This window comes from Echeneis naucrates, chromosome 14 (genome assembly GCF_900963305.1).
Source record: "Echeneis naucrates chromosome 14, fEcheNa1.1, whole genome shotgun sequence".
In the NCBI taxonomy this organism is placed as follows: domain Eukaryota; kingdom Metazoa; phylum Chordata; class Actinopteri; order Carangiformes; family Echeneidae; genus Echeneis; species Echeneis naucrates.
Window position 1 is genome coordinate 7,225,427 of NC_042524.1, and position 16,460 is coordinate 7,241,886.

At 39.6% G+C, this 16,460-nt stretch overlaps 1 protein-coding gene across 3 annotated transcripts; it reads right to left on the bottom strand.

Moving 5' to 3' along the window:
- Positions 1-650: 650 nt before the first annotated feature.
- rbm27 (RNA binding motif protein 27) lies at positions 651-16,288 on the bottom strand. Of its 3 annotated transcripts, none has more exons than XM_029519157.1 (21): positions 16,124-16,288; positions 14,740-14,858; positions 13,297-13,424; positions 12,955-13,034; positions 11,919-12,118; positions 11,137-11,451; positions 10,049-10,276; positions 8,722-8,910; positions 7,827-7,973; positions 7,567-7,720; positions 7,113-7,266; positions 6,580-6,813; positions 6,313-6,450; positions 5,747-5,872; positions 5,479-5,553; positions 5,159-5,335; positions 4,977-5,081; positions 2,983-3,210; positions 2,802-2,885; positions 2,585-2,704; positions 651-1,866 (listed from the first exon to the last, which is right to left on the bottom strand). In XM_029519157.1, the coding sequence occupies exons 1-21, from the start codon at positions 16,180-16,182 to the stop codon at positions 1,762-1,764; spliced, it is 3,165 nt and encodes a 1,054-aa protein (XP_029375017.1). In that variant the 5' UTR covers positions 16,183-16,288; the 3' UTR covers positions 651-1,761. The 3 variants fall into 3 exon arrangements, with proteins under 3 accessions (XP_029375017.1, XP_029375016.1, XP_029375018.1); XM_029519156.1 differs by having other exon boundaries at positions 651-1,869; XM_029519158.1 differs by lacking the exon at positions 8,722-8,910 and having other exon boundaries at positions 651-1,869.
- Between the last annotated feature and the right edge of the window lie 172 nt (positions 16,289-16,460).

Genomic DNA, 16,460 nt, shown 5'->3' on the forward strand with positions numbered 1-16,460 from the left:
TTGCACTGAGTACTTGGAACTTAAATGAATTTCACTTCTCCCACCCTGAGGGTTCTCTAAAAAAACAAAAAAAAAAACAAAAAAAAAAACTGCATAAGGCAAAACACACACAAAGAAACGTTTTTTCTTGAAAGGTGCACATCGTGGAGTTGGTGGTCTGACAATATTCAGCACTAAAATTGTCAGGAGCATTATCCCATTTTCCCCAACCTCTGTGCCTCTTAACAGTGTTTTCCAAAAAATCCGAGCAGCTCTGAATGTTTCCTTGAAAGAAATGCGCTACTTCGATGACAAACCGAGTGAAATAACGACGTGGACCAATCACAGACGCAAAAATCTTGCAAGTAAGCAGAGATGCTATGCACTCTTGCTCGATCTTTTCTACCTGACACGTCCTTGTCATTTATTTAAAATGACAGAAAAACAAAACTCAAAAACAAACAAACAAAAAAGAAAATACAACAGTTATTTCTCTTTCAAGCATTTACAAAATTTACAAAAGTAAATCACAAATCCTGTAAAAATTCAGCCATCCGCTGATTGTATAAGGCAAAGAAATTATATATATATATATATATATATATATATATATATATATATATATATATATATATATGTGTGTATGTGTGTGTGTGTGTATATATACACACACATACACACACACATACATACACACACACACGCACACATATATACACACATACATATATATCTATATATGTGTGTATATATATGTATATTAAAATCAACTGTTCAGTATTACATTCAAACACCTGTCTATGGATCTCACATTTTTGAAATAGATGAGCTGATCCTTGTCCTGTCAGGCCCTTTGGATGAACAGGGGACAGAATAAAACAAGTGGAAAATGTAACACACTCACCCGCAGGGGTGTATTTACACAGAGTGGCACTGGACATCTGATGAACAACAAAATACACGGAGGAAAATTTGGATTTTTACCACAAGACTACGTGACTTGCATGAACATGACAATTTGTAAACATTGTTAGGGTTTTTCTATTGCACTGATATTCTTGTGTACCTGAACTGGCTCTAATATGGTTACGGTACAGCATCAGCACCTTTGGGTGCTTAGAGGGGGTCGGCTCTCTTCGTTTGGGGATACCAAATGCACAAACTAGCATGTATTTGTACCAGCACACAGAGCCGCTGTCAAAAATATTAGGATCCTTTAACATTTTGGGCTTGATCATGGAAAACCGTACCACACAGTGCCAAAGCAGGTACGGCATGGGGCGTTAGCACGTTGGAAAAATAAATATCTTTCTGTCAGCAACAGAGAACGTTCAAATGGAGATGGAATGGATGTCCCTGAAAGGAGGACAAGGTTTTTCAAAAACTGGTGAGAAAAAAGCTTAAATACAGAATGTATAAAAATACCTATTCACAGTAGACACAAATGTTGTGCATTACTGATATTAATCATCTGGTAAGCACACTGAAACGTAGGTTTTTCTATCTAGAAGAACAACTTAACATTTAATCGCTCTCAGCAAAAGTGAGATGTTTTAAATACGTGTTTAGTTGAGGGATACAAAAACTGTGGACCCTCTTAAACTTCCTTTGATGTACAATAAAGTAAAGATGTTTTGCTTTTATTACAGTCTAAAATTATTTCATTTCAAAATACTGAAAAGGAAAAAAAAATGAAGAGGTCCGGCTTATCGATTTTATCTGCACGAGAGGAAAAATAACCACGGATTTAGCTTGAGAGCATACAGTGATGAATCAGAGTCTTCACCGTCTCCACGATCGGCTCTCATACTCGTCATCTTCATCGTCGTCCTCTTCCTCCTCCTCTTCCTCCTCTTCCTCACCAGGTAAATATGAGCTAGATTCTTTCTGCTTGTATGGGGAGGAAAAAAAAAAAAGGCACATCACAGACAAGAAGGTTTAAACAGCACATTCATCGTGCTACTTCATTTTAGAAAGCATGCAACCACACACACACACACACACACACACACACACACACACACACACACAATGAAGGATACCAAAAGTCCACAGTTTTAATACCAGATTGCTGTGGTTATTCCACTTGTTATTGTTTACTGAGTTGGACTCGAATGTTTGGGGTTTATTAAACCGCTGTCTCCTGAATCTGTATCTAATTATCAGTTACATTGACTACAGTAGAGTGCATCAATGGATTTAGAGTGATTATAATGAGAATACTTGTTAAACGTGCACTAAAGTGAGGACGTAAAAGTTGCTTGCACAGAACGGAGATTGTAACCTCAATGACACAACTCCGAATAGAAAAATATAGTATGAGGATTTCATCTGACAGTAATGCAGTTTTACTCAAAGGGCTGAGATGCTCTCAGTACTGAGAAGCTTGCCCTGATTTTCCACTGGGAGCTGCAGTGAAAAATTTAGAAGCACTGCAAAGAAATGTGCAAGTAAATTCTGTGAATACAACCAAAACTTCCAAACTTTCCCCACACAGCACTTCTACTTGTTCTATGCGTGGACTTCCTTCCTGTTTTCAAGTGGTTACGTCAGTGATGAATGATCACTTTCAAATCACATTGGTTTTGCGTCAGATGCGTCTTACCTTATTGTCCTCGTCTTTAGCCTCTTCCTCCTCTGGCTCTGTGGTCGCGGAGGGTGTCTTGGGCTTGTACCAGGAGATCTGCAGCACTCGCCCTTTGAACTTGGCTCCTTGGTTAGCTGCCTAGAAAACAAAGCAGAAAGAAAAAAAATAAATATCCTTATATTTGAGTAAGAAGAAACAAACACAACGTGACTTGATTTGGAATAATCTAACTTACATTCTCTGCTTCACTTCGTGTTTTAAAGGTCATAACAACACTGGTAGCGTCTTGGTCACGGAGATCTTCAATTTCCCCAAATTTCTAAGATAAAGGAGAGATTAGAGGGACTTTTCCATAATCATCTGATCTCAGCAGTGCAACTCCTGGCTCTTTAACAAAAATCTGATAGAGTCCTCACCACAAAGTGAGGCATTAGCTCTTCCTTTTCCTCCTGCGTGACACCCAAAATTGCCAGGGCTCTGGGTCTGTGGTCGACCACCATTCGGTTCACAGCTCCGCTGCGAGCCATCATCTCTCGGCTCCGGCCCCTGCCACGGCCCACTTGCATCGAACCGGGCTCCAGGGGCATCTTTCCTCGTCCCCGTCCTCTTGCTGCAGGAGGCCGAATCAGACCCAATCGTGTGGCCTAAGTGAGAACACAGGAGTAGTTTTTAGTCCTGCTTGTGTTAATACACATGGGATGGAATATGAACACGTTTAAAAAAAAAAAAAAAAAAATCATTATGAACAAATGGAGAAAAGATATTTAGAAAATCTCAGTGTGTGCAATAAAGACGTTCATATAAAACTCCATATAGCAGAGATATTTTCCTGATGTTTAGCAGTCTAATGTGCCCCACATGCTTGACTCCGATCCCCTCTGTAGCTCTCTGCCCTTTACCATTAGTCGTCACTCCTCAATTTTTAAAGTGGCATCTCCTCCATCCTAACCACTTCACAACATCACTACCACTCTCTTCCACTTGTCCCTCCCTTACTTCTCCCTCTAATTGTCATCCTGCGATTTTCTTACAAGAACCAGTGACTCAAACTTTAATGAGATTGGGCTCCATCAGTGTAAGACTTGTGTCTGATTTGGCTTCGTTAGCGTCTGTTCCTCTGGGCTTCCGTAAGTGGCTGCAGTTTAATGTGCAGAAGAAGAAGGGTTGGCTTTGGATGGATTGGGGAGGACATGCATTTTTAACAACTAACTAATTTGAGGCCCAAGGGTTGGAGGGGAAAAACATGCTAGGCAGGGTGCTGCTAACAAAAGCTCCGCTCTTGTTAAGTTGATCTTACGACATATCTGGCCTTATTTATGTTTGTGTGTGCTGCTACACGGCAGAGGGGAAGAAATCTGGGCCAATCCTGTCTATCAGCCCTAAAAGCAGTTCACAATGAGAGGCCTCATAAAACAGAGTCAGATTCACTTTCACATTTCAAGTCAGGTAAGAAATAATAATCAAGCCAATTACTACAGAATGTAATATCCATACACTTAAAAATTCAAACAATTTTTTTACAAGCCTAGCTCTTAGCATATCCCATAATGAAGCTGAAAAGGAGCCTCTGAAGACTTTCCACTACCTGGATTCATACAGGTAGTGGACTGTAAACTTCAATTTGAGCAAAAAGGGATTGTGTTTGCACATCGTCTGGCCTCCTTCTTGTTCTTGTTCCCATTATCGAATTGTTATAATTAATACTAATAGCCTTTTTTTTTTTTCAGATTTTCATAAAATGTGCATCTTAAATAATCTTTGACTGAAAGAACTCTAAAACAGTTTTAATGCAGCAACTTCTTTCATAAATACATCTTTATGGATTTTCTAAAAGATCTTAAAATTTCTCATAGATGATGTTAGTAATTCTGCCACTGTACTCAGTTCTACATCCATTATATTAATCTTTAAAACCCTCAATATTAAACACTAACTGATATTACATAAACTCATTAAGTGAGCTTATGTAAATGTATTTACATCTATGGAAGCCCATTCATAGATGGGAAAAAAAAGAAGAAAAGAAAAAAAAAAAAAAAAACACACACACACACATCGCCTGAATACAGTACTACATTCGAATGTCAAAATGGGCCATGGGAGCTGAAGTTTTTCCTACTGTTTGTGTAGACTTGTAATTCCTCAAAATGCCTACCAACAACAAACTATTTGTTTACTCCCCTTGTATTACCACTAAAAAGTAATTTTAATGTGTACTTTCTTCTTTTCTCCTTACATGCAATCAGGCAGCAGTGAGTGATGCATGACTTCCTGGGGCATTTCCTGATATCACAAAATCAGCTTCAGTACTCAAGAAAACTGCTGATTGCTGGTAGTTCAAGCTATCTTTTAGATCTTTACTCTGTGGTTGTGTAACATGTGAATGTGTCAGTATCATTTTGTAGGATACCTCAACTTGTAGTTGCCCCAGTTTTCTCTTGAGGTCTGTTGTGTCCTCTCCAGAGCTCATCTTCTTGTGAAAGTCCAGCTCTGCATCCAGTAATTCCTTCTGGGCCTGGTCACATGTCACGGAAAGTTATAAAAACTCTTTGGTTGACTGAATACAGAGAAACAACAAGGGCCCAAACTTACATCAGTCTTGGTCTTGCCCTGGCTGTGGTTGGATTTGGTGCTGGAGACCTGGGAGGCTGGATTCATTTCATTCTGCAGCTGGGTGATCTTATCTGTCAACTCCTTCAGGGTCTTCATGATGTTGGCCCTTTCTTCAGGTTTCATCCCTCGGTTCTTCTCTAAACGGTTTATCAAGGCCTGTAAGAAGAAGTGCAAGTGAGACAGGAAGGTGTTTAAAAGACAGGAAAAATTAGAGGGGCAGGAGAGAAAATGGAGGGAAAGTTTAATAGAGACCAAAAAAAAAAAAAAAGCAAGTGCAATATGTTATCATCAAGTCTTACCTTCTGGCACTCAATCTGTGTCTTTAACATCTCTTGCTTCTTCTTTCTCATGTCCTGCTGCAGTTTTAATGCCTCCTAAAAGAAAAATATATTTTAAAAAAGTTAACTACATTCACAGAAGTGGAAAACACACTGCTACTGGTGGACATTTTCTCTCTCAGTGGAAACCTGCTTCTCACTAGTCACCCCTGAGAAAAACAAATGTCTAATCCCAGCTCTGCTATTCCTGCTGCAGTCAAAATACACATTAAAAAATTAAGCAACTTGCCTGTTTCTTCTTAAGGACTTCCTGTGCTTCTAGTGCTCTTCCCGTTTTCCCAAGACTCTTTGAGGAAGACTTGAGGGCTGTGGAAGTGTAGGGCCCCTTCTGGGTGTTTGTTAGCGCAGGTACCACCTAAGTACCACAAAGAGGGAGACATCAACACATTGAGGTCACAAACAACAATTTATTGTTCCAGCAACAAATCATTATTTATTCTCCTGGATCACTGGCTGCCTCTATACAGTACAGGTTTCTCAAATAGTTTTCTTGCAAATCTTCCAAAATCTGATTTGTCATGTCCTGATGTGATTGTGTTACTAATATTGAGCGTATACTTTTCAACCCCTGTTAATTAAATATCATAATATAGAATCCTCTGTAATATAATGCAGAGAAAAAAAATTGTGGCTGAGCAGTCCACAGATGACTGATCACTGACTATTAGATTTTTTTTTAGAAGAAAAACAAAAAACAAAACAACAACCGAAAAAAAAGAAATGACGGAAAATGTCCTCTCAGCCAGGTCTGACATCCCCTGACACAGATGTGTTTGCCCAGAACCTGAAACGTACCGTGGCAGTGTCTGTGTTTGGGTTCAGGCCATCCGGCTTGGTTGTAGCTGTGGTACCAGCTGCTGCTGCTGGGGCCAGACGATGCTTTGGTACCGTCTTGTTCAGCACATAGGCAGCTGGACTGTGTTGTTTTATCCCCTGTAGGCAGTAGACAAAGACGAAGAAAATTAGATGAAGCATTTAATGGATGAGGGAAGGGAAAAAAAAAAAAAAAGATCAACATTACAAGACAATAGATTTCCAAATGTTTTATCTCTTAATGCAGACCTTATGCACATTGCTGTGCTGCGGCCCCTGGCTGGGTGGTGATCCAGCTCCCTGGCTCCCTGAGCTCTGCTCCTGCGCCTGCAGACCTGTAGTATTGGTGCTGGGCTCACGGTGCCAGTACACACGGATGAAGCGGTTGTTGAGAACGGCCTCAGTGCTGGATATAGCCCGCCTGGCTTCTTCATTCTTCGTGTACTGAATTAATGCTGCCTCTGGGTCACCTCCAAACACAACCTGGATTGGCAATAGACAATGTGGGTTAGTTACAGTTACACAATGGAAGCAATTTTTATTCAGATTTAGAGAAATAAAATGCTCCCGCTTAGCTGACATTCACATTTGATTATGTTTGAAGAGACTAAACTTGCTCCATATTGCTTAAGTCTGAAAAGCTCTGATACAAAATTTTCAAGTTGTGCTGAGAGCACACAAACCTCCCAGCCCTCTCAGTTGTAATTATTTTACAAGAGCTCATTGTGCCTATACTTGCTACTGTAAGCTTTTTCTGCAGAGGAGGCAATGATGAATTTTACCTGTATATTGACAATGGTTCCAAACTTGCTGAAGTGTTCATTGAGCTTGGCGATATTGTTGAGCTCTCGAGGGATCTTGCGCACCTCCAGCTTGGTGTTCACGTAGTGATTTCGCTTTGGAAAATTGCTTTTATGTTGGTTGTTAAAGTTTGGCCTGTAACAGAGCGAAACAGAGTGTTTGCTAGGGTACACGATCAACAGAAGATAATAGAACAAGATTTATATTTTTGGCGAGAGATTAGCAATGACAGTGAAACAGAATACAAATGATGATCTGGAGACAGCCTGAATATGTGAAGGAGGACCATTCAAGAGGAGTCAAACTATTCTTTTTGAGATATGAGAGACTTGTCTCTGGGCTTGTGGTTAGGTTTCATAGAGTGAAGTTTTACAAAGTTTTCCTTGCTTGCTAAATTTTTCCTGTTAATTTTAGTGCGTATCACTGAATCCTTACTTATCCATCCAGGGTTTTTTGGCCGTGGGTCCCTCAGCTGTATTATGTCCCAATGTTCTCTTCCTGCTGTCCTGCTCTGTGTTGAAACGGGACACGTTGCTTCCAGGAGTGCTGGCTGTAGTGGCTGGTTCTGTCTGGATCACAATATTTGCAGCTGGAAGACACAAGTATAGCATTAGGAGTCAAGTTGTTTATTCACTGTACAGTTATCAGTTGAATTAAACAGGGAAGATATGACTTTGAAACGAAATAGTTGCTACCTCTGGAGCCTTGTCCTTCATTGGATGTGAGGCCGATGAGGTTGGACCGTTGAGTCTGCACCCGGGGAATAAACTGACGGTATGGATTACGACCTGCTGCTGTCAACCCTGGAGACTCTGGATTGTAGCCCTCTGCATCATAGTTATCTAATGTATGACAGAGAATACACACACATGTGGTAGTTGGATTAAGAAACATTAAGAATATAAAAAAAAAAAAAAAATTGACCTGAGTACAAGGACTTTAAACAAAATTAAATTACACAATGAAAACAAGTAGTTTAAATACAGTGCTTACTAAGCACTATAAAATATGAAAATAAATATGAGGAATTTAAATTCAAATACATTAATTTAAAACATCTTTTAGAGCAAACAGATAAAAATATTAAGCACCATAAGGAGATTCATTGAATACTAAGCTACTGTACAACAGATTTTGTAATGAAATAAAACTGCACCCACTTCCTGCATTTAACTGTAGTTATTCATTAGCAAAATTAAGGGAGAAGCACAGAGAACTCTTGGCTGGAAAGGTATTCTAAAATTCCTCAAAGCTACTTGGTTGCTTGTGTAAATAAACAGTGCTACCCTCTGGTCAGCAGCTGTTACTGCTGACTAAAGAGATGGATACAATGAAGACAATCCCAAGCCAATTTAAATTACAGCAAACAGAAACAAAGTGAACAAAAAGCAACTCTCTCACTGGTATAGTCAATACAATTCAACTTTTAAAAGTCTGTTCTTCTGGAATCATAAACTGAGACGTAATTGCAGGGGGGGGGGGGGACCCACACACAATTTTCAATTTAAGGAAAACTCAAATAAAAAGCCAAAGCCATGTTGCTTTAAAATATACAGTCCCAATCTGAATAGGAAAAGCATTACTGCTTACATTCAGACTGGACATATTGGGGTCGAAGAGATACAGATGAAGATGAAGGAGGAGGAGGTGGAGGAGGAGGAGGAGGAGGAGGAAGAGTAGGTGGCAGCCCCACTCCAGGTGGTCCAATAGGAGGAGAAGAAGTGATTGCAGACTGGTGGTTGGGGGTATCAATCCCACTGGTTGCTATCAGTGGTGGTCCTGAGGGAGACAAAAGCCCAAGCTAATGTCTCAAGCATTGCAGGTATGACAGTAGGCCCTTTCATGCAGCAGGACTATATATTACCCGATAACATTTTGCTCTTAATTTATAGGAAATCAAGAAAAACTTTGGCGACAGAGCATCACCTCAGGAATCAGCACCATTGAAGCAACAAGCAGAATAAGCAACAAGTAGGCAACAGCCCTTTAAGTACCATCAGAACATCTTATATATATATATATAAAAAAAAAAAAAATCATGTTTATCAACTCCTGCTCATGCAGCAAGGATGAAACAAATACATCTTCAAACTTGCACCAATTAGCAGCACTATTAGCATGCAGGAAGACAGGTAAAGAGATAATGTAGAAATTTTGACTGAAATTGTCGGGGGATATTCCATAACAATATAACAAATCTCAGTGAAATTTAAAATGCACAAAAGAGAACTGAAGACATCATTCAGACTGTTTTCCTTTCTCGAAAACAAACCAAAAACCTCATGTTGCTCCCATTGTTCAGGAATATCGTGATTCTCCTATCAAATATTTGGAAAATAAAACTACTAAATCTATCTGCTGCTCTGTAACTACACTACATTGTTAGTCATTGTACAAGAGCTAGACTTTTTTACCGCCTTACATTTGCCACCAAATTGAAAAATTTTTATAAAATCCTTAAGAAAAAAGAGGAGTAAACATAAATTGCTCACTAATTGTGGAATTTAAAAGCAGGATTATTTATTTAAAACTATTTAAAGAAGCAAAAAGGAGTCAAAATAATACAATCATGTCATTAAAATTAATCTTTTACTTCCAGCCTTCTCATAAAATAATAATGATAATCTAAAATCTAGCCTGAAATATTCAGTCTAAGCTATCACAACAATACATGATCATATTGGATAATGTACTTGGTAGAGGAAACAAAACAAAAAAAAAAACAAACAAACAAAAAAAAACACTTGAGGATAATAAAGTTGTGACAGTAAATGTACTTTTCCAGATATATACAGCTAACTTTGTGCAGTTTGTAGAAATTTTATGACCGTACTGTCCCCTGGAATAATTACTGCTCAGGTCAAATTGCAGGATTTAGAGGTTAACTTGTGTGCAACAATGCGATGGCATCACTTACCAGCCATGGGGAAGACACCCGGTGGTGGTGGCTGGCCAAAAGGTGGCATTGAAGGAATCCTGAGGGAAGGGGGAGGCTCTGTGATCGGCGGCATGGGCAGGCCAGCGGGGGGCATAATAGGTGGGGGTGGGAATGGAATCATATTTGGTAGATTGACATCATCCACGATGAGAGGGTCATTGCCATGGTCAAATGGGCAGAGGTCACCACGAACACAAAATCCTTTTTCTGTGGAGAAGAACAAATGTTTTTCTTTTATTTATCTAAAAATTTATGACACCAAAAAATATTTCTGTGGGTAAGGCCTAGAAATCTTCCCGATGCTTTTTTCTTAACATCTTTTTTCTCTATTGGTGAGTGTAAACTGTAGGAATATTTTGAAGGAAACATGGCGTTATCTTTAGTCATCACCAAAGTCATAGCCTACAATTCACAAGGAGTCATCATTGTACAGTCTACTTTCAAACTTGGTGTTAGATACTCAGGTTTATGTTGGACATTGTAGTGGGAAATAAGCTTATTAAACTGCTGAAAACTCAAAGTTTGTAGTTGCCATAAAGGAACTGATTTCCCAAACAATAGGAGTCAAACTTTAAAACAGCTATGACCAACAGCCAATGTATTTACCCCAAAGTCTCATTAAGACATTAAGACATTTCTCTGGGGGGGTGTGTGTGTTTGGGCACTGCGACAGATCACAATGTGCTTCAGGGACATTGGTTAAGTTTAAACCTTGTTGCTCTTCAGAGAGTTTCTGGCTTGCTTTTCTGCTTTTCACCTTTTCACCAGGGATGGCTGAGGGAGCTCTAAACAGTGGTCATTAGTGATGAGACTAAACAAGCCAATCAGAAGATGGAGGCAGAGGTGGCCAGACCAAAACTCATCATGTAGATGTCAACATTTTCTTTGTTTTCAAAAAAGCTGCACCTTTTTGGCGTCCCGGCTTTCAGTGTAAAGACAATATCTTCCTATTGCAACAGTTTTATAGAGGAAATTGGCGTTGGGAGGAAGAAATGTTAAGAACAGAACACGTGATAGAAGGCTGGTATCAGTGGTAAGAAAGAAAAGACGATTATTTCCACTCCTACCATCGTAATCCCTGCACCGCTGTTTGAGTGAGGCGCCCTTGTTGAACGGTTTCCCAACACCATCTTGCCTCTGGGTGCCATAGTAGCCAGACCAGCTGTCTGTAGTGCTATCGGGCAGGTGAGCCAGCGTTGCTATGGGAACACCTCCAGCACCTGATACTCCAGCAGATGATGAGGAAGAGGAGGAAAAAGGATGGAGAGGTGTAGGCAGAGGCAGGAGAGGCGAGGGGTGCTGCTGCTGCTGGGAGGCAGATGTGGTTGAAGAGCTGTAGCTGTCTGAATCCTTTCGTTCCACCTCAAACTTTGACTTGAAGTCTATGGAAGACAAGCAGAAATCAACAGGTATCTTTAAAAAACGAGGTAAACATTATAGGAAACATTACAGGTGGACGAAGGCAGAGAAATAACAGCTATTCCTCTCATCATGCCAAATATTTAGAGCTGTAGCTTAACCTTCAGGGTAATATCGCCAATTCCAGTCTGGGTCGCCAAATTTCCATTGATGTCCTTGCAAAGCTGCCCACATTGTTCTTTATCGATAACAACACTGACAAATAAATCCAGCAAATCCAAAACGGCTACATCCGCATCTCCATTTAACGCTCTCCCAAGAATCCTCAAAAGCTCACACCTAAGAAACCTGCAGCAGTGCGTCTACATCACTAATGCCCAGTTCAGATTCTGGTGCTGAGAGGAGCTTCGGGAACTTCTATACTCCTGGGTCTGGTTCCCTAAGCTGTCGTATCATTGGTTGCAGGGAAAAGGAACAAAGTGGAGCTCACCTCTGCCTCCTCTGTGCTCCCTGTCCCTGCTCTTTCCTCGGCTGCCACTCCTGCTCCGACTGCGGCTGTAGCTCCTCCCGCGGGGGCTGCCCCTGCGGCGCTCATGCCGCTCCCGCTCGCGGTGGGAGTCACTGCTGCTTTTCCCGTGGCGATCAAAATCACGGCGCTTGCGCTCATCCCGCCTCCTATCATCACGACTCCTGTGGGGTTGATGAGTTAGATGGAATACATTTGAATTTACATCTGTCTTTATGCCAATTTTAAATGCAAACCCAGACAGTCATATCAAAAAAGGGTTCCAGCAAAACAAATGTTTAACAGGACAGACAAGGATGGGGTTTTTATTTGAGACAATTGGTTATGAGAAATTGCATCATTTTTAATCCTTAGTGATTCCCCCTGTTCTATAAGAACATGCTAGTCATATTTTGATAAGAGTCTTCCTCCTTTCTGAGCTTTTTCAATACACTTTTGTGAACAAATCAACATTTTTTTCCATTTAAATTTACACTAATACTATTTAACTATTAAACTCTTTAGGAGGCATAATCTTTCTTTGCTTGAAAGGCTGTTGGTGTTGAAAACAAAGGAGCATTGAGTTTAATTTGCATTTAAACAGGGAAGTCAATATAATTTGTGCCATAAAGACAGGCTATGTTCTTATACTGGGCTAATATAGCAAAAGGTATATTGCACATGATGGACTTCAACAGTTGTTGTGAAGATTAAGAATTACTGTACATTCCTAGCTGTCATGGGGCCTAAGACAGGCCTCTGAACGCAAAGGCTTTCATCACTTTAAAAGCAAGACTCCTGGAATTTAATACTAGCCATGCAAATGTGACAACACGCTACTAACCAAACAAAACTAAACAATGCAATAGCGTTGGTATTCATCAGCAGAAAGAATGTAAAGATCTATGGATTAGAAATTTTGACAAAATGGTGTTGTATATTTCACGTCAGAATGAAATCTGCATGCACCCTGTGCTTGGTCATTAAGCACAACTGAAAAACAAATCCACTAAAACCATACCTGGACTCGTTAAAGTCAGGGCGGTTCCTCAGAGGACTTCTCCTCCACCTGTTTTCTCTCTCGTCTTCTGGGGTTTCAGCCTTGTGGGAAGAAATTGTTACAAATTGAACTCTCCTCTTTTTCACATTTTGAAAATAGAAATAGATTTAAGGACACTAGTCAAAAGCCACTTTGATAAGGTCCAGGTACCTGTGTAAGTCTTGACTCATGAAACACATTGAGATATTTATCAAACATTTTTCTACAAAAAGAAATGTCTTTAAAGGCATTTCACTGTGTGAACACATCCGCACTTCATTTTCAGATTCTAAAAAGGAGCCATTTCTTTATAACTTTTCTCACCTCCACAACATCAGACTTGACTGCAGGTTGTTTCACCTCCTCTTTTGGAGCCTCCTTGGCACCAGGATTTCCCAGGTAGTTCTTGGTTGTCAGACATTCAAAAAGTTTATCGACAAATCCTGTTGTCTCTGAAATGACAATATGACTTGTGTGAAGTGATATAATCTTTTAGAGGTCTTTGTGCAGTTTCATCCATCACCTAAAGATGAAATTGTAATGTACTAACCTGACTCACTCTACACAAACCTATTTCTTTGCTTGAGGGTCTAATATATGCAACCAAAGTGAAAATAACTCAAAATCTATTCCAAAGACAAGACAGAAACAAGTCAAGGAAACCCTACTTGACAAAAATATGACACAATAAAAAAGGACACAAAGGAACAAATAGCATTAAAAAAAATTAAGTAGGTAATGAGAACCATTTGCAATGCTTAAGTAAATTATTGCAAAGCAGGTTACGTTTTTTACAGACTTCATCATTTGTAACTTCCTTTGGTGCTTTTAACTGTGATTTTTGTTCAGGAATGGTGAATAACAAGTCTTAACTTAAAAAATTCACTAGTTGCTGCAATGGCAAATTGTAGTGTCAAAGATAAATTAATTGAGAATTGTACTCATTACCATCCTAGTCAAAAAGGCAAACATACAATTAAACAAGTAAAGACAATACAACTTAACTGAAGCAGTTGAGGCTTCATGCAAATTCGGTTCCTGGCAAGATTAAATTCAAATCACATTGTACACCCTCTAGTGGCCCTACTGGGGGCCAACAAGTGGTAAATGGTGATGAGCAACAAGGTTTAAGGGCTTCAGCAAGTTATGGAAGCCACCGTCCCATGTATTGTGACCATCCCACTATTTCTAATTCTAATACTGCACTAACATCATGTTTTCTTGTAGAACCTAAAAAAAAAAAACAGATCAAATCACTCCAAGTTGGCAGCAAATACAACTTCAGAACCCCTGGTACACTTAATAGTGGCGAGTCAACAGAAGATCTATATTATAAAGTTAAATATGTGCTTTACAAAATGAGTTGCCTTCAATTTTCTGTGGGTAACTTGTATTAGTTTCAAGAAACAACATCAGTGTTAAGAAATTAAGCCTGACACTGACAAAATCTGTTTGTGTCAGTTGCCTGACTCAAGTCTTCTTTGTTGAAGATCAAGCTGAATTTGTTTTCCAACTTGATCCTCATCAACTTAGCTGTTGATTTCATTGAATGACATGCACAATCCAACAGGCTGTATCTCCAAGAGGACGTGAGGCGTACCTACTTGAGGATAGTTTAATGACTGCTCTTTCCTTGTTTGCTGATTAGTTGAAATTTCAGATCCAGGGAAAATTTTTGCACAGCATTATTAACCAGTCAAAGATGGAATCTATACCAAAAATGTATGTTGCGGTCTTGTGCAGAAATGCTTTGTGCGGAGTTCATACCTTTTTGTAGAAAGACATCTAGCTGATCAGCACAAAGTGCTTTGAGCTCCTTCTCTGGTTTATCCTTCTTTACGAGAGCAACCACATAGTTGGCTAATGCAGAAGGGTCAGCATCACATCTGCAGATTAAAACATATCTTGTCAGTATCAGCTACTGTGCTTCCTAATTTAACAACATGCAAAAGAAATAGGCAGTAAAGTTTAAATAAAGTTTACTTCTGTATTTAAAACAAACGCAATGCACTGCATACCAGTAATGTATCGTTTATTATCCTTGCACAAATTTTCAAAATTAACCTTGTCATTGTGTGTCTCACAAACAATGGCTGAATGGAGAAATTTACAGAAAAAATTAACTAGCTTCTAAACTTTTATACACACACAAACCAAAAAAAACAATCCCAAAGATCAGTCTTAGCTAAATGTGTGATAAAAGATGAAGACAGAAGTCTTCTCTAGCAAGTAGTGGTGGTATTACATATTCTAAAAATTACAAATAAACAAAGCACCGAGGAAGGATGAGTTTATAAATTAGATATGACCATTAATTCTCAAAACAGCCTTCACTTCACTTCAATAGTTTTTAGGTGCTTGGCAGAATAACAGACCTACATACTAACTAGGCAAGCACAACTTAGCATTTGATAAGCGCAAACAGCCACAATGACAACTGACCAAAATTTCCACGATCGTTTGGAATACAGCGAGTGTTTGTTTCTGCATCACCTGTTCACCAACGCCTGTGTGTAACTACATCCACTCCTCTACTAACCAGCTCTCCTGACTTTGTTAAATATACCCATCGGTTTGTATACAAGTTTCCTTTGGCAACGCTTGCTTTTGCTTGTAATTAGGTCCTTTACGGGTGTTCCATTCAAAAATGAGGAAGAAGTTGTAATGATGGTAGCCCTGAGAGCAAATGGTTCTTATTTATTTTTAAAAACACATTACAAACTAGAACTAAATAGCGTGAACTATTTCTAATCATGATGTCCAACAGATTCGACAGCAAGCTATTTAAATCACTAGCAGCACCATGTACGTCAGGTTATCTGTTACAGTTTGCTGGCTTTGCCGCACAGCTGTGATAAAGTTACATTATCGTGAGCCAGCTACGTGCCTAACTAACCCAAAATAACAGTGCAACAAACGCGGACACACACGCTACACCATGCACACATTTTCCTTCGTTTAATCAGAAGTCCTGCTGCTTCGCCTTTTGCTATGAAAAGGCCAGCTAGCGGCACGGTGGCTCGCTAACTCGTGCAAGAATTTGCCACCAGTTTCTAGCAACTGCCCATTGATGCGAGGCTAGCCCGCTGGCTAGCCTGCTAACATAGCTACGTAGCATGTGAGCTAAATGTCATTTCAATTCAACACTCACATTGGCTCCAGGAGTTTTGCCAGCCACGACTTCAAAGCTTCCACATTCTCTATGATCATCGTGAGAAAGACTACAACACTGTCTATAAAATGAAAGTGCGCTTTGATAACCCTACTCTCATCATCTATAAATTTATAAGCTTTAAGGCCTCCTGTCTCTCTTCACTGGCAGGTCGGACAAAGTGTTTTACGGCATAGCAACGCAAGGCGAATTGTCGCAACGCAGCCCTGACGACGTTCGCTCACCTCATACCGGATCGTCATTTAGCTGCGATTTATTAAATCCAAAGCTATGCGATACAAGTTATGGATTAAATGTTTATGATTCAGTGACGTGT

Excerpts from the sequence above, each read along its gene's own strand:
- rbm27 (XM_029519156.1), bottom strand. The coding sequence starts at position 16,182 with ATGATCATAGAGAATGTGGAAGCTTTGAAGTCGTGGCTGGCAAAACTC. Across the intron at positions 13,425-14,739 it reads AGATGTCTTTCTACAAAAAG|AGACAACAGGATTTGTCGAT; the intron begins GTATGAACTCCG and ends TTGTCATTTCAG. Across the intron at positions 6,814-7,112 it reads GAACCATTGTCAATATACAG|GTTGTGTTTGGAGGTGACCC; the intron begins GTAAAATTCATC and ends TTGCCAATCCAG.